At 34.3% G+C, this 25,866-nt stretch overlaps 1 protein-coding gene and 1 non-coding gene across 4 annotated transcripts in view; both read left to right on the forward strand.

Moving 5' to 3' along the window:
• Positions 1 to 25,866, forward strand: part of Rc3h2 (ring finger and CCCH-type domains 2) — a 53,148-nt gene that overhangs the window by 5,560 nt on the left and 21,722 nt on the right. For all 3 annotated transcript variants that reach the window (XM_076845523.2, XM_076845525.2, XM_076845524.2), the window contains exons 2-9: positions 1,321 to 1,618; positions 3,985 to 4,102; positions 6,780 to 7,013; positions 11,611 to 11,786; positions 15,403 to 15,603; positions 16,585 to 16,717; positions 16,831 to 16,949; positions 18,257 to 18,369. In XM_076845523.2, coding sequence (XP_076701638.1) covers positions 1,388 to 1,618; positions 3,985 to 4,102; positions 6,780 to 7,013; positions 11,611 to 11,786; positions 15,403 to 15,603; positions 16,585 to 16,717; positions 16,831 to 16,949; positions 18,257 to 18,369 — 1,325 coding nt within the window. In that variant the 5' untranslated portion in view covers positions 1,321 to 1,387. The remainder of the gene's footprint in view (positions 1 to 1,320; positions 1,619 to 3,984; positions 4,103 to 6,779; positions 7,014 to 11,610; positions 11,787 to 15,402; positions 15,604 to 16,584; positions 16,718 to 16,830; positions 16,950 to 18,256; positions 18,370 to 25,866) is intronic.
• LOC143393282 (small nucleolar RNA SNORD90) lies at positions 16,393 to 16,503 on the forward strand. Its single transcript, XR_013090578.1, has one exon. It is a non-coding gene; the product is annotated as a small nucleolar RNA SNORD90 (small nucleolar RNA).

Below are 25,866 nucleotides of genomic sequence, written 5' to 3' on the forward strand. Positions count from 1 at the left end.
ATAAAAACACAAGGCTAATTAGAGGGGATGGAGACATGGCTCAGTGGTAGAGCCCTTGCCTAGCATGTGTGAAGCACTGGGTTCGATTTTTAGCACCACATAAAAATCAATAAATAAAACAAAGGTATTGTGTCCATCTACAACTAAAAAATTTTTTAAAGGTTGGGGGACTAATAGAATTCATTTTTATTTTGGAATATTGGGGAATGCTTTCAGTTACCTACTTTTCTATCCTGAGTTTAACTGCATTCTAATTTCTGTGTAATTAATATATCTGGGTTGGTAAACATTCCTATGAAATAAAGTATTAGCTCTTTAATTGCCCTAAATACCTAGATTTCTTGTTCACCAGAGAGCCTTTGTCAGACTTACATAAGATTTGAATTGAAAAATACAGAAAATTTGTGAAATGTAAAGTTAGTGTAATCTTATTTTGCTAAAAATTATGAAGCAGATTTTAATCTTAGAAATAAAATTCTCTTAATTATTTTCTAGTGCCTTTCCAGTTTTAAATCATATTCATATCACTTTTTCTGAATTTATAATCATAGTAAAGATAGAAATTTATATTTTGCATATATTTTGCTTAGAATTATTAGGTAAGAATAGTGTTTCATTTTCCTGATCTTTCTTACTGTACCTGACAGGTTTTATTTTTCTACTTATCAATCACTAAATAATAAAGTTTTGTTAGAAGTATTATAGTGAATTACTACAAAATTTTTAAAACAATATTTTCTTTGTTTTACTTTGGCACCATACTTTTTAGTCAACATTCTTTCATTTATGGACAAACAACTCTGTCATCACAATCTTCTCTTACATGTAGATTTTTTGTTACCTCAGTTAGCCTCTGAGTTAAGTCCTGACCAGGGATTTCCTCTTTCAGATGACCAGGCTGCTTCCTTTACATTTGATTTGACTACAATATTGTTTTTATCAATAGTTTTCAAAGCTTACTAATTCTTAATTATCTTAATTCTTATCTTAATATGTATTGGGTTAGTGGTAATCCAAGAAAAAGCACTTAAATTTTTTTTAACTCAACAATCCAAAATGATTTAAGAAAAATACATAAAAGTTTTGATGAGCAATCAAAATTGTGTGAGCAATCAATATGGAGTGTAGTTGAAAGGATCTCTAGTAGTGAATTATTTGGGGGCAACATTAACATACAGTTTTGTTTTTTAAAAAGCATCCAAAGCATATAAAACTATTAAGAATTTCAGGTTCTGAAGCTGTGAGAATTGACTCTAGCAGTTAACTCTTGAAAGGAGAATAATGAATATATAGTAAATTCTTACTTTTGTCCATTTCCAGCTTACAAAACACTACACAGCAAAATAATGATCTGCTAGACTGCTAACCCGAGCATCCAGCTTCCACAATGCCTGTGCAGGCAGCTCAATGGACAGAATTTCTGTCCTGTCCAATCTGCTATAATGAATTTGATGAGAATGTGCACAAACCCATCAGTTTAGGTTGTTCACACACTGTTTGCAAGACCTGCTTGAATAAACTTCACCGAAAAGCTTGTCCTTTTGACCAGACTGCCATCAACACAGACATTGATGTACTTCCTGTCAACTTCGCACTTCTCCAGTTAGTTGGAGCCCAGGTAACTTTCAGTACCTCACTAATTTAGTATCTATTGTAATCATCAAACATTGTTTATTATTGAGTATAAGATGTTTAGTGATACAAAAGACATAAATGTTGTCAATGTATGTGCTTTTCATGATTTTAATCTTTAAAAAGATGCCTTTATATAATAAATTCCTATGTAAAATCGTGAATTCATTTATAGGTATGTATTTTTTTTTCTTCAATGTTCTGGTCAAAATTTATGTGTATAAGTGGTTTGGGTAATGAGAAATACTTTACATATACATACATAATATTTATTCATTAGGTGGAAAATATAAAGTTCTGGCCAGAAACCAATCAATTAGAACCCTGAGATAAAGTTTGTTTTTTTTGTTTGTTTGTTTTTTGTTTTTAAGTTTAATTGATTTAAGAAAATATAAATGAGAAAATAAGTTTTATTTAGGGTTGTGTGTGTTTGTGTGTGTGTGTGTGTGCATGTCTGAAAAACCTATTAATAGGGTGTCAGTAACAAATTATGTTCAGTGTCTTGAGCACAAGTACTATGGAATGAAGGTTTTGTGTTATAATCATATTATTGCATCAGAGCAAGACCCTAGATTTATTATAATAACTTTCATTTAATGAGGGTCTACTCTTATAAATGATGGTAAATATTTATTATCTTTTATTACTCATATCACTACTCTTATCATAGCTCTTTAGGTGGTTATTATCCCCATTTTACAAGTAATGAAGAAGATAAAATTTTGTACATTATATGCTACATATTAAAGCAAGAAAATAAGGATTTTTCTGATTTATTAGAAAATTTATTTAAAAATTCAAACTGAAAATATTTCTATTTGTTCCCCTTAGTATCTTGATATTTGCACTTTTCCTTTTAAAGCACAAAATCTATTTTCAGTGTTAATAATCAGGTTTGACACTCTGAAATCAAGGTGACTCTATAATGCTACAATTTAATTGGTAGCATATTTTTCTTAGTGGAGCATAAACTAATATTGCTTCATGCAAACGGTGGCATTTTAAATTCAGTAAAATACATGGACTTTTTGTAATAGTAGCTACCATTTATTTAGAATCTACTATAGATCAAGTATTTTGTTAATGTTCCTTATAAGTGTTATCTCTGTTGATCCTTAAATAGCTTATTACAGGTCTGTGCAATGTGACTTCTATTTCTTCAACCTCATCTACCACTATCTTCTTACATTGGCCTCCTAAGCCAGTTCTCAAATATGCCTAGCATATTACCACCTAGGGCTTTTGTAGTGACTTATTTTTGCCTAGAATGTTCATTCCATCTTTTTACATCTTTTTTTAAAATGTTATCATTCTCAAGGAAGCCTATCGTGACCACTCCAATTAAAATTGCAACCCTTTTCCAACATTTTCTTCTTATCATTGCTGTGTAATTTCACTACTTTCTAACACAATACATATATGTATGTGTGTGTGTGTGTGTGTGTGTGTGTGTATTTTTTTTTTTAATTTACTGATTCCTTTTCACTGGAGTATAAGCTTCACAGAACAAGAAATTTTCTGTTTTGCGCACCAAAACAAAATTTTAGACACCTAGTATCTAAAACTGTGCCTGGAACGTGAGTACTCCATAAATATAAATATTTGTTGAATTAAATTGAACTTTCATAAAGGTACCATAAAATAAGGATATTTGTCTTCATTTTGACAAAGAACAGTTAAATAACTTTCTCAAGATTTCTCAGAGGTGGCAGAGCTGCAATTTTTACCCAAGTTTTTGACCTTTTTAATTCTTGCATTGCAATGCTGGGGATCAAACCCTTGATCTCACACATCCTAGGCAAGCTCTCTACCACTGAGCTATATCCCCCAGGCCCCAGAGTTTGACCTTTGAGAACATTGCCTTGTGGTTCTTATGTTCTAGCAAAGGGAACAGATTATAAATTCTAAAACCTAACAAATAATATAGCAAAGTGGTGCTTAGCAAATTGCTATGGGAAGAAAATTCATGCATTCTTTCTTATTTTTTATTTTAGACTTACTAAAAGTGTTATTTAAAAAATGGTGTACAGGGGATCTGCATAACTTTCCATGGCTTTCTCCTAGTGTTAACATATTTCATAATTATAGCACAGTTATCAGCCTCCTCAAATTAACATTAATAACTATTAGCTAGTTGCCCCCCACACACATTAATCTACTTAGCCTCTACAATTATGTATGATAGCCTTGGTTTTTGGAAAGCAGTTTGACTAAGTGATTAGCTTAGCTAAAGTTTTTCTTAAATCACTGTGCTCTTTTATAATTTTGTGCTCACTAAGATTATTATCAAGTATGTAAATAACAATTACATGAGCTGGATAAATGTATTTCTGCAATTTTTCATTCTTTAAGGTACCAGATCATCAGTCAATAAAGTTAAGTAATCTAGGTGAGAATAAACACTATGAGGTTGCAAAGAAATGTGTTGAGGATTTGGCACTCTACTTAAAACCACTAAGTGGAGGAAAAGGTAAGTTCATAAAAAGCATTTTTACTGGTTAAGAGGACTTGTTAAATATAAGTGTTGAGCGTGTGTAGTGTGCCTTCATGGAGCCCACAGACTACTGAGGGAGATAGGTGTACAAGTGTAATAAAGTATTTCAAGTGCTGTGACAAAAAGTGGAATATTAATTTTTGTTTATCACTACATAGCCAGTGAGGGGCATATTATAGGTATAATAGATAGTAAATGAATTTATCTTGTACCTGGAGAAGATTGTGGACTAAGTGCCAGGCACTGTTCTGGTGTTTGGCATACTTTAGTAAGTGCAACAGAAAAATATACCTGCCTTTAAACATAGCACTTATATTTTAGAAAAGCAAAAGACTATAATAAAAAAAGATTATATAGTATAGGTGAAAACTGATATAAAAGAAAGCAGTTAGAAGGTTTGGCAATGTCAGAGTCAAAATAGAAGGACAGATTGTCTAATATAGACCTCATTGAGAAGGAGGCTTTTAAGACAGGTGTGGTGTCCCAGCAGCCTGGGAGGCTAAGGAGGATCAAGAGTTCAAAGCCAACCTCAGCAAAAGTGAGGCGCTAAGCAACTCAGTGAGATACTGTCTCTAAATAAAATACAAAATAGGGCTGGGGATATGGATCAGTGGTAGAGTGCCCCTGAGTTTAATCCCTTGTAACCCCCCCAACAAAGAAGGTAGCTTTTGGACTTGAAGTGAAAGAGGTGAAATAATTAACCATGTAGTTTCTGGATAAAAAGGATATAGCTTAGTGGTAGAGCTCTTGCCTCACATGCATGCAACCCTGGGTTCAATCCCAGTATTAGGAATAGGGAAAAAAAAAAAGTTTCAGGCAGAGGGACTAGTGTGTGCAGCATCCTCATGTTTTTAAAGAAAAGCAAGGCTGGGGGTATAGCTCAGGTGGTAGAATGCTTGCCTTGCATGCACAAGGCCCTGTGTTCAATCCCCAGCACCAAAAAATAAATAAATAAATAAAATAAAGTAGAAGTTGTATGCCTGGAGGCATGTGAGTGAGGAGCAAAGCAATATAAGATGAAACTAAATGATGAGCTCAGGTGATGTACAGACTTATAGTTGGTTTAAAGACAAGCTTTTACTACGAGTAAAGTTAGGGAATTATTGCAGAGTTTTGAACAGAGCATTGATATCTGATTAATGTTAAATGATCACTGGATGCTTTATTGAGAATTCACCATAGAAGGACAAGAGCAGAAGTAGGATGATCAGTTAAGAGGCTTTTGGAGCAAGGTTTGCAGCAGTGGAGGGAGTGAGAAATGCTCAATCTGGGGTACATTTTTAAAATACAGGCAAGAGTATTTCTGAATTGGAATTTGAGAAGTTGTGCAGAGTCAAGTATGACTCCTGGATCTTGTGGCCTGAGTAACTGAAATGCGGGTGGCCATCAGTTTCACAGGGAATAGTAAAGTTAGATCAGGTTTAGGTAGGAAAGTCAAGTTTAGTTTTGGTCATAGTACATTTGAGATTTGTAATATTTACTTGGATCCTATCTGTAACTTTGGGAGTCACTGACATATATGGATGGTATTTAAAGTAACAAAACTGGATGAGGTCATTTAAGTAGTGAATTTAGATAGGAAAAATAGGGTGGGTGCTGAGGTCCTTTAACATAATCAGGGGAAAAAGATGATTTTAAATCTGCAAGGAAGATTAGAAGGAAAGGAGGAGGAAGGAAGAAAACCAAAAGAATGGAGTATTTCTAGAAACCAAAGAAAGTATTTATAAATACAGAAGGAAAGAGTAATTATCTGTGTTGAATATTAGTGGAAGGTCAAATATGATAAGGACTGAGAATTAACCGTGGATTTACAAAGTAGAGACAATTTGGGGGGGGGGAACAAAGTAGATAATTGTCTTGTGCTCAATTCTGGTCAAGAGATAGTGACAAAAATCAGAGTAGGTTTTAGAGATTGGAAAGTAAGAAACTGGAAATAGTATACAAAATCTAGAGGATTTGCTACAAATGGGAAGAAAGAAATAGAGCACCACTAATGGGAAAGGAGGGATCAGTGGAAAGATTTTTTTTTCTTGTGGTGCCAGGAATCAAACTAGGGATTGTGCATACTAGGGAAATACTATACCACTAAGCTATACTACCAGTCCTTACTTATATTTAAGATGGATGAAATAATAGCATACTTTTTCTTATTGTATGCTGATGGGAGAGAGGGAAAAATTGATGATACGTTAGAGGAGAGAATTGCTGGAGCAGTGTCCCCGAGTTAGTTCAAAGGAGTAAGATGTATGAGATTATCATTGTGCAATGTTCTAAATGTCTCATGTACAATTTTTTAAAAATTAGAACCATGATTAATCAGTCTTTATAGGTTAGAATTTTTAGTCAGGCATCTTTGAATTTATCTTCAGTTGCTTTATAGTAAAGATGGAGAGAAAACTAAATAAATACAAAGTGCTGCATCTGGGTACAGACAAACCAGTAAACATGATACCTAAATAAAATCTGAAATAACTAAAAGTGAGCTGCCTTCTTATTGCAAAATGGTAATAAACAGACAGTATACTCACTGTTAGAAAAATAAAACTACTTACAAGGGACTCGTTAAGATTTGTGGCTAAATACAAATATAGATAATGTAATTGTTTAATTTATTGAAAAACCTTTAGTTTTCTTTGTTTCCCTTTTCTTAAAGGTGTAGCTAGTTTGAACCAGAGTGCACTGAGCCGTCCAATGCAAAGGAAACTGGTGACACTTGTGAACTGTCAGCTGGTGGAGGAAGAAGGTCGTGTCAGAGCCATGAGAGCAGCCCGTTCACTTGGAGAAAGAACTGTAACAGAACTGATATTACAGCACCAGAATCCTCAGCAGTTGTCTGCCAATTTGTGGGCTGCTGTCAGGGCTCGAGGATGCCAGTTTCTAGGGCCAGGTAAGATAGCTGACTATCTTAGCATTTTTATTGGTAATTAGGGCTTGAGTAAAAAACTTGAGGATGCCAGTTTCTAAGGAAAATTAAAATCCTGGGACTCAACCCATCGTTATACATGTATATGTGTGTGTGTGTGGGGGGGGTATTTGATTTTTAGTTGTGAAGGACACAATACCTTTATGTTATTTATTTATGTGGTGCTGAAGATCAAACGTAGTGGCCTATACATGCGAGACAAGTGCTCTACCACTAAGCCACAAGCAACCCCAGCCCTTATACATCTTGACATAGTTAAAGCTTTTGTTAATCATAATTTATATTATATATTATAGACTATGTAATATAATGGACTATATGACTTATGTATTATAATTTCTTATAGACAGATGGGTGACCATGTACAAATTAGAAAATTGAGCTAGAAGGAGTTTAGGATTGCATAGGTTTTAAGTAAAGGAAGGTTAATTCTTTTATTTTGTGTGTGTGTTGTAGGGAAAAAATATCAATCTCTTGATCATTTTTAAAAATTGGAAAATATACAAAGTATATGAAAATTAAAAGTCATCGGGGGTTAATTTCTTTATGGTTATTCTGTTCATATTCTGCTTAAGAAAACCTTTATGCCAAAGTTATGAAGTACTTCCCTGTATTTCTTCTAGGTGTTTTGTTTTACCTTTCTTATTTAGAAATGTAGTTTGAGCAGAATTTAATTTTGTGAAGAAAACTTTTTTTTTGCAGTACTGGGGATTGAATCCAGGCGTGTACTACACATACTAGGGTACATCTACAGCCCTTTTTTAATTTTAAGACAGTGTTGTCACTAAGTTGCTCAGAAGGGATTCAATACTGTGATCCTTCTGCCTCAGTCTTGAGTAGTGGGGAATACAGGTGTGTGCCCCTTTGCCTGGCATACAGGAAACATTTTTTAATAAGTGGGATTGGGAGAACTGGACGGACAGGTAGAAAAATAAAATTGGATGCATTCCTTATATGCTGTCACTGCCTAAATTACAAATAGTTCAGAAATACTTGTGATTACAGAGTAAATTATACAAGTAATAAAAACAAATGAAATAGGTTAATTCTCTTATAACCTGGTAGGTAATAGGAACACTTTTTAAATTTTTACTCAAAATCCAGGAGCGATATTGTGTTTAATTTGCATCACAAAAAATTATAAGCGGAGTAAAAAGATAACAAGCTGGGGGAAATATTTATAAGTGTCATCCAGTACATAGATTAATATAACTAATATATGAGGTTCTTCCAAATATGCAGACAGTGATCCCAGTGACTCAGGATGCTTAAACAGAAGGATCACAAGCTCAATGCTAGTCTTAGCAATTTAGCCAGGCTCTTGTCTTGAAATGAAAAATAAAAAAATCTGGGGATGAGATTCAATTCTTAGTTCCAACAACAACTGAAAAAATTAAAATTAATTTTTTCTCAAAAAACAAAGACTAGCAATCAAATTGGAAAGATTCACAAATAGTGAAAGTAGACAAAAGATATAAAAAGTAATACAAATGGCTTAAAACATATAAAAAGATACCCAGTGTTTCTCATATAAAGAAAAATGTACATTAAAGTCATACTGGAATGCCATTATTTATCCATCAAATTGGCAGAATCAAAAGTTTGATGGATAGTGTTAGCTCTACTTTTGTGTATGTTTAAAGTTTTCCATAATACAAAGTTAAATTTAAAATATTTTTAAACTCATATTTTATATAACTTGTATATTTCATTATGTTTACTTATCTTAACCTAAGAAGCACCAGATTAAATATCAGATTTTTATTCTGTAACTCAACAACAAAAAGCCCAACTTAAAAGTAGATAAAAGACTGAACCTCCAAAGAGACACAGATAACCAAGAGACATATGAGCATCTTTAGTTACTAGGGAAATACAAGTCAAAATTGAAATGACACATAGGGGGCATAACTCAGTGGTAAAGCAGTTGCCTAGCATTCATGAGTCATGAACTTTGTTTGGTCCCCAGCACTGCAAAGATAAAGAAATCACAATAGGGTACCACTTTGCACCTATTTAGGTAGCCACACTTTTAGAAGATAGAAAATAACAGTTGTTGATGAGGACATGTAAACTGCACTACTGTGGGGAAACCAATTTGGGAGTTCCCCTAAAGTTAAACATGACCCAACAGATTCATTCATAGGTATATACCCAAAAGGATAGAAAATAGGTCCTCAAATATATTTGGACACAAATGTTTACAGTAGTATTATTTATAATAGTTAAAAGGTAGATACAGTCCAGTTATTAGGTGATAAATAAACAAAATGAGATATATCCATAAATAGAATATTATTCAGCCATAAAAAAAGATTGAAGTATTACTGATGCATGCTGCATGTGGGAGATATTATGAGTATTTCACTATAAGTGAAAGAGACCTGACAACCAGTTAAATAGTTGCCAGGGTATGAGAAGTGACTGCTTAATGACTATGGGATTTCCTTTGGAGTAATGAAAATTCTTAGAACTTGATAGAGTTGATAGCTATACAACATTATGAATGTATAAATGTCACCTCCAAATTATACATTTGTTGTGTGTGTGCATGAGTGCTACATTCTCAGCCCTGTGCATTTTTGAATGGGTAATTTTATGTGAATTTTACCTTAAGGTTTTTTTGTTTTGTTTTGTTTTTAAGTCTTTGTTTCAAGCTCTAGTTTAGCTACTAACTAATTATGTTACATTAGTTTAGTCACTTAACTTCTGTGGGTCTGTATAGCCTCACCTTGGAAAATGGAGTTTGACTTTGACTGTAGATTCTCAGCTCTAAAGTTTTGGGTTTTTTAATTGATAACCATGTACTTTTAAATTTCAATTTTGAATTTTTTTTTTTTTTTTTTTTTTTTTTTTTTTGGTACCAGGGATTGAACCCAGGGGCACTTAACCACTGAGCCACATTCCAGCTCTTTTTATTTTTATTTTTATTTTTTTTGAGAAAGGGTCTTGCTAAGTTGCTTAGGTCCTCCATAAGTTGCTGAGACTGTCTTTGTACTTGCAATCCTCCTGCCTCAGCCTCCCAAGTTGCTGGAATTACAGGTGTGCACTGCCACTCCCGGCTCAATTTTGAAATAATTTTAAATTTATTGAAACATTGTAAAAATAATGCAGAAAATTTCCTGAATGCCCTTTTTTTAAAAAATGCAATTTGTTTTGTTTTTGTTGTAGATGGACACAATACCTTTATTTTATTTATTTATTTTTATGTTGTGCTGATGATCAAACCCAGTGCCTCACACATGCCATGGGAGCGCTCTACCACTGAGCCACAACCCCAGCCCTCCTGAATGTTCTTTACCCACATTGACCAAAATACTTTTAAAAACAAGGATCTGTATGTAATAACAATATGTTTATCATATTCAAAAGCTTTTACTTTGATACAGTACAATTTATAGTTCATATTCCAATTTTTTCAAATATTCCAAAAATGTCTTTTATAGCATTTATTTTCTTCTAGTGTAAGATCTAGTTCATACTCAATGTATTTGTCATTTATCTTTTAGTTTTCTTTAATCTGGAACCACTTCTCAACCTTTATCTTCCATGATGTTTATGTTGAGGAACATATGCCATTTACTTTACAAATTTTTTGGGTGGAGTGTGTACTGGGGATTGAACCCAGGTGCATTTTACCACTGGACTGTATCCCCAGCCCTGCGCTCCCTTCCCCTCCCCTCTCTTCCCCTCCCCTCCCCTCTCTTCCACTCCTCCTCCCAAGCTTTTTCTAAATTTTGAGACAGGGTCTCACATTGGTTAGGACCTCACTAAATTGCTCAAGCCTGCCTCAAACTTGGGATCCCCAGCATCAGCCTCCAAAGTTGCTGGGATTGCAGGTATATGCCACTGCACAAGGTGATAGAATATTTCTTAATCTAGGTTTGCCTCATGCTCCCTCATGATTTGATTCAGGATACACTATATATCCCTGGTTTTAAAACAGTATAAATACCCTCTTCGGGTATTGCATCCAGAGACTAATCATTTATAAATTTTTTACAGAGTAGTTTCTGACAGGCAGAATAACATTCTCATGCATATGCCACCTGTATGTTCTTTGCATGTTATTTTTTTTTAATTTTATTCTTTTTTAATTTTTCGTTGTTGTTGTTGTAAATGGACACAATGCCTTTATTTATTTATTTTAATGTGGTGCTGAGAATTGAACCCAGTGCCTCATGCATGATAGGCAAGTGCTCTACCACTGAACCACAACCCCAACCCCATCTTTACATGTTATTATCGGTAGTTCTAAGTATTTTATGAATTACTTTTTCACCTTAACATTATCATTATCTAATTGATTATTGTATGCCTGCAAATGATAATTTTGAGTTCTTTTGACTGGTGTTCTGATTGGTTATTAGTAGGAAATATGTTTTCTTTTGCATGCTTATTTTTAAAATAAACTGTATTCATCTATACGTGATATCCTTTCTTTGTGCTAATTAAATACCGATTGTGGGAATGGACCACCATAAACTAATACTCAGAGATGCCTTTAATAGACGTGATCTGCAGGATAATGAACATTTAATGTTCCTTTAATAATTTCTAGCTATGCAAGAAGAGGCCTTGAAGCTGGTGTTGCTGGCATTAGAAGATGGTTCTGCTCTCTCCAGGAAAGTTCTGGTACTTTTTGTTGTGCAAAGACTAGAACCAAGATTTCCTCAGGCATCAAAAACAAGTATTGGTCATGTTGTGCAACTACTGTATCGAGCTTCTTGTTTTAAGGTAAGCATTGAGGAACTATGTAAAGAATTCATACTTCTATGTGAGTCAGAAGCTTTCTAGAATTTGTATTATCCAATCTGGTAGCAGAAGGCTTAAAAAGTTGAGAAAAAATTTATTTCCTTCTACATTGATTGCATCTGTGATACCAAATACGGTTTCGGTTACACAGAGTAGAACAGAGGATAATTTGATGAACTTTTTTTTTTTTTTTGTAGTTGTAGTTGGATAGCATGCCTTTATTTTATTTGTTTGTTTTTATATGGTGCTGAGGATTGAACCCAGGGCCTCACGTGTGCAAGGCAAGCACTCTGCCACTGAGCTACAGCCCCAGCCCCTAATTTGGTGAATTTTTTACTCTAAATTAGGAAAAAAAAAACTTAAAGTGGAAGAAAGAAGCCTAATTTATTTACATTTGTCATCTTAAAAGGGAGTCAGTAACTATATTAAAAACTTCTTTTTTTATATATACTTCATTTTATGTAATATTAAAGTCTTTAATATGGAAATCCTAAGGATGACAAGAAAATGAAAAATTGAGGGGATTGCCTTATTTTGCATCCTTTGTGGTTTTTGTTTGGTAGAAAGGGCAAGATGTTTTAAAAATGTTTCATTGTTTAACAGGCTGGTAGATAGTGAAAGGTGTTCAGAAAGGTAGAAAGCAGGTATCCCCTTAAAATTTCTCTATATTACAGGAGTGTAATATTTTGAGAAAGATCTAGGACTTAGAAATAGACCCTGGGCCTCTGTGAAAATAAGGCATCTAATTTGTAACCAAAGCCTATTTAGGTTATTTTGCTCTTTTTAAATTCCCAAGAACAAAAACTGTACAGACAGAAAAAGATTTCCTTAGCAGACTGTTCAATTTTAGATAACAGGTAATTGATGATAGAATTGTATTCAAATGGATTCATTTAACTCTAATAATGAGGTTTGGACTCTTATATGCATGACAGTTGTAATGCTTGATTTCAAGGGAAATGAAATCAATCTCTGATTCCTTAAATATTAAGTTATTGGCTAAGCAGCCAAATTACAGAGATCATTTGCCATTCTGAAATGACTAGGTTTTCACACTGTGTATCACTGATACAATGTTTTTCTTCATAGGTATCATATTGATTTGTGGTTTATGATTGGCATATATCTATAACTGCTTCTGATAAGTGATACTAGTTTAGAAAGTTGTTTCAGTTTTATGTTCTCATTTCATCCTTATTGCCACATGGTTTAAAATGTTAAAGTGCAGTGATTGTATGAATAAAAGGATATCATGTTGACTTACTGCCAGAAGGCCTTACTTGGTGAAATTTACTTTTAACAGATTCATCATTGACCAAGGTCTGTTATTCATCTTCATACTCTAGAGACCTAAATTTTGTGGGCTCATACAGTACATTTGTCTTCAGGATGATGATCATCTAGTGAAGATCACATATAATAATACATCAAGAGCTTTATTAATTTGCAATGAGAAATGCAGTTCTTGAATGCTATGAATTCTCACATTGGTAGATATTTTCTTGTAAAAAGTTTGCTGAACATGGAATGAGAACAAAGGGCATTAATGATGCTAAGTTTTAGTCTGGTAGTTCTTTTTTTTTTAATATTTATTTTTTAGTTGTAGTTGGACACAATCTTTATTTTACTTATTTATTTTATATGGTGCTGAGAATTGAACCCAAGGCCCTGCATGTGCTAGGCGAGTGCTCTACCGCTGAGCCACAATCCCAGCCCCTAGTCCAGTATTTCCTAATTGAAGGTACATATTAGAATCACCTGTGGAGCTTTTGAAAATATTCATTCCTGAGCTTTGTCCCCAGGAATTCAAATTGAGTTTATCTTAAGTTGGACTTAAGATTTCAAAAATACTTTTTAATTGTGTAGTCTTTGAATCCAGGGATTCTGATTCATTAGATCTGAGATTCTGTCTTTCAAAGCTTCACAGATGATTTTGATACATGTTGGCACTTCAATAAGACCAGGTTCTGCTCACTACCTATGTCTGACTTCTGTACTTCTTATGCTGTCCCTGGTACACACTGTATCATACATGGTGCCTAGATGAGCGAGACCATCCTCTAGATCTTTAACTTTGTTTTTTCTGTTATTTAAGTTGATAATTCCTCCTTTTGTTTCCTCATTGCTTCTTTAGGTAGGTTATGATAGAACATAGATTTTTGTTACTTCCTAGGTACACTCATATTCTGCTTTTTCTTAAATACCTGAGATTGTATTAATTAAAATTCTAACTTTCCCAAACTCTTCTCTAATGTATTTATGGATTCCCAAAGAGAATTGTGATCTTATTATGACCTGATTACCTCATTCATGTTCTTGGTGGCCTGTCACTATTGTCCGATGTGCCAACAACAGCAATAAAACACCCACAGAGGTGGTCTGGAGTTGTTTTGTTGTTGTTTGTTTTGTTTTTGTTTTGTTTCTGATACTTGGGATCACATTTGAGGTTCTTTATCCCTGAGCTACAGTTGTTTAGACTGGCCTTGAACTTGAAATCTTCCTGCCTCAGCCCAGTGTTCAGCATAGGACTATTTTCTTCTACCAATAGGGAACCTAAATTTTGAGTAATTTGAATGATTTATCCAGTCTGTTTCAAAACCTGAACTAGTCTTGTGTGTTCTGAATTCTAACCAAGTTTTGGTTATCATTACTGGTTAGTAGTTTTAATGGTTTATCTGAAGTTTTAGTGGTTCAGGAGTAAGTACATATCATTTATTGTGGAAATTATCCATCCATATACCTACACATTTATGTTATTAGACAATTTCACTAGTTCGTGTGAAACTCTGAAAACTAACTCTTGTATACCCATTGACTATTGACTGAGTTTCTTCTGGTTTTTTGTTTTATTTTGTTTTGTTTTGTTTTTTTCTTTTAAGTACATGCCAGGCTGGTGCTCTACCACTGAGCTATACCCCCGCCCTCATTGGCTGGATTTCTTGCTTATCTGTATCTATTTCTGTTACTACCAAAGTTATATTTCTTAAAACATGAATCTGATCATATCACTCTTTTTCTTAAGAGTTCTTAGTGACTTTTCATACCCTTTAGAATAATATCCAAATTTCTTAACACAGTATACAAGGCTATCTGATTTTTCTCTGGTCTGTATCTTAGCTTTAACTATGTCCTTCGCTCTTTCATGTTTCTGTTTTATCACTGCTGCTCTTTTGAGAATTCTATTTCTCATCTTTCTTTACCTGGAAAACTCCTGTTCATTCTCTTTATGTAGTCTTTAGCTGAAAGAAGGCTTTTGCAGAGATCACTTTCCTCCCCTTAACAATCACATTTAATTGCCTTTCTTCTGTGTTGCCATAGAGCTTTATAATAGCACTCTTCCTATAATTTTTTGTTTACAAGTGTCTCTTCCCTGCCAATTGCTGAACTCATTGAAAAGAAGGACTATATATTTAGTTACACAAATAAATTTGTCCCAAAAAGGAATGTGGTGTGAACATTATCTTAACTTCTGTCTACTTTGTGTGGTGTCTCTTAATGTAGTATGGACTCTTTTACTCCCCCAAAAAAGTGAATTAAGTGGTTGAGGGTAAAAGAGCAGATGAGTTTTGATGAGTTCTATTTTTTGCTTTTCTATTAGGTTACTAAAAGAGATGAAGACTCTTCCCTGATGCAGCTAAAGGAGGAATTCCGGAGTTATGAGGCACTACGCAGAGAACATGATGCCCAAATCGTTCATATTGCTATGGAAGCAGGACTTCGTATTTCACCTGAACAGTGGTCCTCACTTTTATATGGTGACTTGGCTCATAAATCACACATGCAATCTATCATTGACAAGGTTTGTAAAATTAAAGATGGTAATTTTATACCATTATTGTTATACAGAAGAGTATTAGAATACAGATGCTCCCCTGCTCGTGTTCTGGTAAACCCATCTAAGTTGAAAATGCATTTAATATACCTAACTTAATGAACATCATCATAGAATAAACAGTTAAACAAAGTATCGATTATTTATCCTCAATGATCATATAGCCTCACTGCCAATGCCCAGCATTATTAGAGAATATCATACTGTTTTATCACTAGCCAGGGGAATGGTCAAATATGGAATTGAAATACATTTTTACTGAATATGTGTTTCTTACACACCATTGTAAAGTCAAAAAATCATGAGTCAAACCATTATAAGTCTTAAGACTATCTCTGTTCTAAAGGGACTAAAGAGACAAACAGTGGAGATTTCCATGTTTTTAAATATCAGACTGTTCCAAACTAATTTTTTTTAATATTATTTTTTTAACCTTCAAAATAAATTAGGGGCAGCTGAATATAATGATGTATACCTATAATCCCAGTGACTCAAAAAGCTGAAACAGGAGGATTGCAAGTTCAAAGCCAGCCTCAGCAATTTACAGAGGCCCTGAGCAACTGAGACCCTGTCTCAAAGTAAAAAAATAAGAAGGCGGGAATGTGGCTCGGTGATTAGTGCCACTTAATGGTAATAAATAAATAGACTAGGAAATGTATTAGGGAAACAAACATAGGATGCCAGTATAAAAGTAGCTAGGCTTACAAGGTCTCAAGTGTATCTGTATTCTGACCCCAGAGAGCTAATACAGCTTATGAATATGTTTTCTAAGTGTCTAATGATGAGTTTCATAGGGCAGATTCTGAGATGAAAATTTACTTCATCATTGATACTCCTACTATGAAATCTGAAGACACTTGAAAACCTGTTAAGTAACTGAGACATTAAAAATGTTAGAATATATTATGTGTCAAAGAGTAAAAACCATTCTTTTTTTCTATTTGTTAGCTGCAGTCTCCAGAATCATTTGCAAAGAGTGTTCAGGAATTGACAATTGTTTTGCAACGAACCGGTGATCCAGCTAACTTGAATAGACTAAGGCCTCATTTAGAGCTTCTTGCAAACATAGACCCTAATCCAGGTATGTGAAAAAATGCTCGAGTGTTTGTACTGTGTCTACCTTTGAGGTAAATAACACGAGAATTACTGCTAACACATTCTCCCCATCCCCCATCCCCTTGATGCTTATTTTAGATGCTGTTTCGCCTACCTGGGAGCAGCTAGAAAATGCAATGGTAGCTGTTAAAACAGTGGTTCATGGCCTTGTGGACTTCATACAGAATTATAGCAGAAAAGGCCATGAGACACCTCAAGTATGTACATTTATTGCACTTCTGGATACTCTTATCTCTAGCACAGTTTCATCATAAACTTCTTTACCTGTTTGGTTAATGAACTCTTCCTGTGACTCTTCTCTTATAACTTCTTTTTTGTTTATTCATTTGTTTTTGTGGCTGGGGATCAAATCCAAAGACCTTGTGCATGCTAAGCAAGTGCTTTGCCGCTAAGGTACATCCCCATCCATCTCATGTTTTTATTATCTCTTGTTTTTTTGTTTTTGAGAGAACTCAGTTTTAAATGTCCTTGATAAGTACATAGCACAGCAAGAGTGTAGAGGTTATCTTTGATATGAGTTCACTGAAAACAGAATGGTTTTGACCCAAGTATAGCTTATTGATTCCCTCCAAAGATTTTGTTCAGTTCTTTTCTACAGGTGGAAGATATCACTTTTTTCTCCATTACTATCTCCCGAATGAATTTCCATTTGAATTTATAAGATATTATCTTCAAAGTACTGTAGAGAAAGTTAAATTATAATCATTATTTTGATAATAACTTCCATTTGTTAAGTTAATGTGGGCCAGTCCCTCTGTATAATATTTTACATATGTTATTTCTAATCCTCACAGCTACCTACAAGGTAATTTCTGTTCCTAAGCTGAAATTTAAAGAGGTTAAAGAACATCTAAGGTGATGATGTCAGTAAGTGACAACTTGGATTAAACCTATCCCAGAGTCTGTTATCTTTCGCTCTTCTATCCTTATTTGATTAGAAGATATTATATTCAAATATCAACTGAATAATATTGTTCAGATGGTAAAATAAAAATGACCTCTTCTGAGACTTTGATGCAAATTATAGCATCTATAAGATTTTTATAGTCTTCCTCATTATTTGTGTAAACTTAAACAGCTTAAGCCTAATAATAAAATTGTACCTCTAAGTTTACAACTGGTAATTTTTCACTTTCAGGGAAATGGTATTCTGCCTTTCCTGGGAAAGCTTAAGTGGACAAAGCTTATGACTTTTTCTAAAAGGCTTTTTAAAATTATTTAATATTGGTATCACAATTTTAATATAGCAATAAGTTAGTGAGAAAAATCTTTCTATCCATGGATATTGCATTGTATTAAACCATTTCAGATGATCTTCAGAAAGAATGTCTAAAATGCTAACTCAGGGTTATGTCACATATGGAATGGTAGTTGTTTCAGCACAAGAATTACTTGTCTAATGTGATAAAGAATTAAGTGTATGATTATAAAGTTCCGAAGTTCCAAGAGTGAATAACAACTGGAATCATCATTTTTCACATATTAAATGTTTTCTTTTTTGTAGCCTCAGCCAAATAGCAAGTACAAGACTAGTATGTGCCGAGATTTGCGACAGCAAGGGGGGTGTCCACGAGGAACAAATTGTACATTTGCCCATTCTCAGGAAGAGCTTGAAAAGTAAGTTTTGAGAATTCTCTTTCATATGGGTTTAATTTTTTATCATTATAATGACAGTATCATTCATAGTCTTCAACTTTGTAGTGTTCCCAAAGAAAAAAGTTTACAGCAGAATGTGGTTGTATGCACCTGTAATCCCAGCTACTCAGGAGACTGAGGCAAGTTCAGGACCAGCCTGGGCAATTTAGCAAGACTCTGTCTCAAAGTCAGATTTTAAAAAAGGACTGTTGATGCAGTTCAGTGGTGTAGAGTACACCTGGATTTAATCCCCAGTACTACCAAGGGAAAAAACTAACATTTTAAGTTCTCTAGAATACAAAATAACCTCTTCTTTTTTAACTATAAGATGTTTAATCTAGGCTCAAAAGTAATACTATAAGTGACTTCAAGTCTTATTTAAGGATCATATTTTGAGACCATTTTATAGCTGGGAATCCGTATTTCTTCTAACTGTATAGAATGAAAATACCCCTATTGTCTTTAATTGAACTTTTGAGTTCAGTTGAGCAGAACAGAAAAATCTCACAAAAATGGTAAAGCAGGTACATTTTCTTTTTCTGGCTTTAGGTCTTTTTAACTTTTTTCCCGCCTGTGCTGTCTTCTCTCTTCTCCTAGGGATAATTTCTTTTTCTGTGTCTGTTTACTCCATACAAAAAAGTAATAGATATAAGCTATGATACATACATCCAGTTAGCAAAAACTTTCATCATTTAAACCTAACCAAAAATTTGATCTCATCCTTTCAACTAAACAGCTGGCACATGTATCAACTCTTAAGTGGACATCTCCATTTTGTTTTTAGACACTTTACACTTAAATTGAGTTCATTTTTTCCTCTTATACCTCCTTTTCCTTCCATTCTGCTCTCCCCTTGTGTATCCTGTCAAGTAGTTATACATGCCATGTTGTAGGAACCTTTGTCAGCTGTCTTTCCTTCATATTTTCCAGCTTAATCATTCCCTAAACTCTGCCAATTCCACTTCCTATATATCCCTCAACTGTGTTCTTCTTTACATCCTTATGGTCCATCCTATCATTCCCTTAATCCATAAGTTGCATCTACCATTGCACACCTCCTCTCCCATTGTTTCCCACAAAACAGAAATCTTCTAAAAGTATAGATTACTCATATTATTCCTCTGCAGCTATCTGTGATAGTTTCTCATTGCCTTACAGATAAAGATATAAAGTCTGGGTTGTGGCCTTTAATGCCCTGCATCATGTAACTTCTGCTAGCCTTTCTGATCTCATCTTGCAACACTCTAATTATACTCTGTACTCAAGCTACACTTAACTTTTGTCAGTTCCTGGAATATACCATGTTCCTTCACACCTTGGGTTTTTTTTTTTTTTTTTTTTTTTTTAATAATGCCAGTCCTTCCAGCCTTGCCTTTGGGTCTTTTCCTTTGATCTGATTATCCTTTATGTTTTCAGGGGGATCTCTTTACTACTTCATAAGAACCAGGTTCTTTTTGTCATAGTTTTCACAATTACAATTAATTAATGGTCTGTTTTAGTGATTGATAAACTTTTCTGTAAATTCCAAATAGTAAATATTTTTGGCTTTGAGGGCCATATAATTTTTTATTTTCCAGGAAGCTAATGCTGAGGATTGAACCCAGGAGTGTTTGGCCTCTGAGCTACATCCCCAGCATTTTGTTTTTTATTTTGAGAAAAAGTCTCACTGAGTTTCCCAGGCTGGTCTTGAACTTGGCAATAAGTCCTCCTGCCTTTGTTCTGAGTAGCTGAGATTGCAAACATGTGCCACTGTACCCAGCAGAGCCATGCAACTTCTGTTAGAACCATTCAACTATGAATTGCAAGAAAAAAGCCTCCATATACAATATGTAAAATTGGCATGGTGGCACATACCTGTAATTCCAGCTACTTGAGAGGCTGAGGCAGGAGGATCATGAGTTTGAGGCCAGCTTGGGTTAACTTAGCAAGATCTGTTTCAAAATAGAAAGGGCTAGAAACATAGATTCATGGTAGAGCAGCCCTGGGTTCAATTTCCAGTACCTCAATTTAACCTAATTTATTTTAATTAGAAATAATAAAAAGCATGGTTATAAGCCTTATTTATAAAAACAAGCAATTTTGGCCCACATGCTATAATTATCCAACCTTTAATCTATTTATTGAGTCTTTGCTTACCTTACTTAACTAAGTGTAAGCTCCATGGACTATATGTTGTTTTTTGTTGTCTCCTTTCCTCCCTGGCTATCACTGAGCCCTGCACTTAATGAGCTCTCCAGTAGCAGTGGCATGATAGAGAAGATTATGTGTGTGTGCAAAAAAAAACAAACAAACAAAAAAAAAACAAGAGCAAAAACATGCTTCTCTTGATTTTTCCCCCCCTCACTTTAAAGAGCCAAAGAGGCTGCAGGAGTCCTAAAGAAAAAAAAGACGCTGTATGCACCCAGTCTAACTCTGTATAGAGAATTTCACATTGATAATTTTTAAGATTCTGGGAGATAAAATTCAGTTTATCCATATCTGAAGTAAAGCATTTTAGCTCAAATAGAAAGATCTTGAGAGGACCTTGCTTAGTTCTAAAACGTCAGAGAGGAAACTCATTTCATTGTCATTCCACCCTCAACCAGTGCCCCATCTGAAAATCTTTTATACCTCTCATATCTTCAAGCTTGCTTCCTACTCTATCCCCAGAACCTAGTTCAGAACTTTATTATCACTTACAAAACTTTCAATGTAGTAATAAATTTATTAATAATAAAAATAGTCAAATTATACTGGATGCAGTGGTGCACGTCTGGAATATCAGTGATTCTGGATGTTGAGGCAGGAAGATCACAAGTTCAAATCCAGCCTCTGTAATTTAGGGAGACTCTGTTTCATAATTAAAAATAAAAAGATCTGGGGGTATAGCTCAATGTTAAGTACCCTAGTGGTTAATTAGTTTTTTAGTAACATTTCTCTATGTCTCATCTTGTCTTTTCTGTTTCTACCAAGATTTTCTTTCTAAAAGATGTGTCATTTTTATCTTCTACTTTAAATTCTTAGTTTATTCCTCAGTACATCAAAGAATTTGGTCCAACCTGACTTTCAAGCTTTGCCTTTTAGAAATAGATACAGATATAGATTGTTTTTTGGATTTTACTTTTTTGTGGGGGAGGGGTGTTGTTTTGTTGTTTTGCAGTGCTGGGATTGAACCCAGGGCTCAAACATGGTAGGTACATAATGGATAATTTTTTAAAGGTGCATCCAGTTAATTACTGCTGACTACCATATGATTTCTTTCACTGTTCAATCTTTCATATGTTGTTCCCTCTATATTGTGTGCTTTTCTGTCTTTTCTCTCTGGAGAACTGTTTCTTATCATATTTAGGTATCATCTTCCCTCCACAGACTTCCCTAACTTACCTAGGCAATATTGGTTGTTCTCTTTACTGTGCTGCTATAGCATTTGTCTTACTGGTTTCATACTTCTATAACAGAATGCTATAGACTGGATATTTGGTGGTTTTCATGCCTCAATACCTCCCCTCTCTTTTTCCTCCTTCCTCCCTGGGGTCCCCTTTCTGTACTCTACTGGTCTCCCTTCTATTTTCATGAGACTGCCCCCCCACGCACTTTTTTTTTTTTTTTTTTTTTTTCCTCTAGCTTCCATATATCAGAGAAAACATAGGACCCTTGACCTTCAAGGAGTTTGATTTATTTTACTTAACATAATGCCCTTGAGTTTCATGTATTTTCCAGCAAAAGACATAATTTTGTTCCTATGACCAACTAAAACTCCATTGTGTATATATAACACATTTTCTTTATCCATTCATCTATTGATAGACACCTGCACTAGTTCTAACTCCATTGTGTATATATAACACATTTTCTTTATTTATTCATCTGTTGACAGACAATTATACTAGTTCTAAATTTGACTGTTGTTAAGTTGTACTGCATGAGTAAGCATATGTTGCTGTAGTATGCTGATTTTAATTCTTTTGGATAAATACCACTGAATTGTAGACCTGGGTCATATTGTGGATCCATTCTATTCTTTTGAGGAACCTCCATGGTGGTTGTGCTAATTTACAGTCCACCGAGAGTATACAAGTATTCCTTTTCCCCCATACCCTTGCCAGCATTTATTTTTATTTTTTTCTTGATGGCTACCATTTTAAATGGAGTGAGACGAAATCTTAATATAGTTTTGATGTGCATTTCCCTGATTGCTAAAAATGTTGAACATTTTGTAGATATTTGTTGGCTATTGTTATTTTTTTTTTCTTTTGAAAAATGTCTGTTTAGTTCATTTGCTCATTTATTGACTCGGTTTTTTGTTTGTTGTGTTTAAGTTCTTTGTGTTCTTTTTGTATTCTAGTTATTAATCCTTTGTCAGAAGAGTACATGGCAAAGATTTTTCTCATTCTGTGGACTTATTTTTCATGTTCTTAATTGTTTCCTTTGTTGTGCAGAAGCTTTTAAATTTGATGCTGTCATATCTTGGTATTATTTCCTGAGCTTTAAGTGTCCTATTGAGGAAGTTGTTGCCTGTGCCTGTGTGTTGGAATGTTGACCCTATGTTTCTTCGAGCATTTGCTAAGTTTTTGGTCTAATTCCTAGGTCTTTTATCCATTTTGAGTATACTTTTGTGCAGGATGAGAGATAAGGGTCTAGTCTCATTCATCTATATATAATTAGCCAATTTTTTCAGCACCATTTGTTTAAAAGGCTACCTTTTGAGGGTTGGGAAGCAGAGGCAAGAGGATCTCAAGTTCAAAGCCAGCCTCAGCAATTTAGCTAGATACTAAGCAACTCAGTGAGATTCTGTCTCTAAAGAAAATACAAAAATTAGGCTGGTGATATGGCTTCGTGTTTGAGTGCCCCTGAATTCAATCCCCAGTACCAAAAACAACAACAACCCAAAAAGGCTATCTTTTCTCCATAAGTTTTTGCTACCTTTGTCAAAGATAAAATGACTGTATCTATGTGGATTTGTCTCTGTTGTTCCCTTAATTTATGTGACTATTTGTTTCATGCTGGTACTGTGTAGTTTATTACTATAGGTCTGTAGTACAATTTAAAGTTTGGTATTGTGATGCCTATTTGTTTGTTTAGAATTGCTTTGGATATTCTGAGTCTTTTATCTTTCCATATGAATGGAGTATTTTTTCTAGTTCTGTGAATAATATCATTGGTACCTTGATGGATATTATATTGAATCTGTAGATTGGTTTTAGGTGATATGGCCATTTTAACAATATTAATTCTGCCTATCTAAGAATATAGGAGGTCTTTCCCTCTTTCAGTGTCTTCTATAGTTTTTTTCTTCAGTGTTCTATTATTTTCATAGACTGGATAATTTATATAAACATAAATTTATTTGGCTCACTGTTGTAGAGGCTGGGAAGTCTTTAAGATTAAGGGGACACATCTGTTACCGGTCTCTCGCATCATCCCATGGTGGAAGGCAAAAGGAGATTGAATTTGCTCATTTATCGGGTTTTATCAGGAGACCACTCCTGTGGTATTGACATTAACTTTTCTTTTTTTTTTTTTAATGATACCAGGGATTGAACTGAGGGGAGTTTAACCCCAGTCTTTTTTGAGACAGGGTTTCAGCAAATTGCCCAGGGCCTTCCTAAATTGCTGAGGCTAGCCTTGAACTTGGGATCCTCCTGCCTTAGTTACTGGGATTACAGTAGTGCTCTACCATGCCCAGAAGCATGAATCCATTCTTAAGGGCAGAGACCTTATGACATAATCATCTCTTAAAGGTCCCTCCTTTCAACATTGTTGCATTGGGGATTAAGTTACCAACACATGAACTTTGCCAGACATGTTCAAACCATAGCAACACTCCATATGTAGTAATTATAACTAGTTTTTATAAAATGTCTGTATTGCAAGTGTTACTTATCTGTGTGCTTCATTTATCTTCATTTATCTCTTTATATTTCCTGAATCTACCAAATATCTGAATAAACTCAAAATGTTTATGTCAAAAATAAAGTAATCTACAGTTCCTATTTCTTATTTCCAGACAGCTTCACACTCTCTACTGCTTTTAAAACAAATAGGAGTCATACAAAGGATTAGAGAATGAGGCAATGTTGCCGTATCATCTTGATTTAAAAAATTTACGTTGCTAATCTCACAGATTTTTGACAAGTCCTTTTATCTTAGTTCACATAACACACCAAAAGCTTAACAAATATATATTCGACTTAATTTTACCCTTGCTTGCTTTCTCTACTACATACCCCTCTAACCATATAAAATGTAAATGCCCAACAATCCCTCTTTATAATAAATATTTAAGTGGATATGTTTTATTAAAAGTATATTAGAAATCTGTTCCCAAGAATTGTTGCAATTCTGAAAAGTGTCAAAAATCTGGAATCACCTAACTCATTTAAAAAGGTTGTTATGGCCTTGGTACTGTCTGAAGTGCTTCTAAGTGGGGAAACAGGAACAGTAACATGTAAATAATACATTTCAGCAGTTTGGTAAGCTACAGCAAAGACTATGGATTTTATTCTGATTGCAACAGGAAGCCATTATAGGATTTTATTCAAATCGAATGATGAGATTTTAATTTTGTCTAAGAAATGTCACTCTGGCTGGGCGAGATGGTACATGCCTATAATCTCAGCAGCTTAGGAGGCTGAGGCAGGAGGATCGCGAGTTCAAAGACAGCCTCAGCAACAATGAGGTACTAAGCAACTCAGTGAGACCCTGTCTCTAAATAAAATACAAAATAGGACTGAGGATGTGGCTGAATAGTTTTGTGCCCTTAGTTCAATCCCTGGTACCAAAAAAAAAGAAAGAAAGAGATGTCACTCTGATGTCTATATGGATGGAGACCAGTTAAACTTCTGCAGTGGGCCAGGTGCAAGACTGATAGCATAATCCTAGGACTATAGTATTGGAATTGATGAAAAGTATTCATATTTGAGATATATATAGGAAATAGAGCTTACAAGATGGACAGATTGAATGTGGATTATAAAGAAAAATGTTTGTATTCTACATTATTGAATGATACTGAGCTGTGAAATGCTTTGAGACAGAAAATCAGTAGTTCTTTTGGTCATACAAAGTTTGAAGCTTACTCCACATTAATGCAAGAAGTATTTATTGAGCATTTAGTATGCGTGAGACACTATATTATGTGCTAAAGATGGAGAGGTGCATAAGAAAGGCAAAATCCTTGTCCTCACAGGGCTTACATTGATGTAGAAGGGACTAATATAAAACAAATAAATAGAAAGCATACTGTCTTTGATTGGCGCTAAGAAGAAAATTATACAAGAGGAAAGAATGATTGAATGGGAGATGGTTTAGAATGACATTGAAGTAAACATTGTAATGAAATAAATAGAAAAATAGTTACAGAATTGAAGTCTATGAGGAGACAAATCATCTTGAGACACACAAGTGAGGCACAAGTGGAAAGATTTGCTTTAGGAACAGGAACTCTATGTCCCTTTCTTAGAAAGAGTGCTTGACTATAGATACAGGAAGGTTAGTAGA

The sequence above is a fragment of the Callospermophilus lateralis genome, chromosome 2 (assembly GCF_048772815.1).
Source record: "Callospermophilus lateralis isolate mCalLat2 chromosome 2, mCalLat2.hap1, whole genome shotgun sequence".
Lineage (NCBI taxonomy): Eukaryota > Metazoa > Chordata > Mammalia > Rodentia > Sciuridae > Callospermophilus > Callospermophilus lateralis.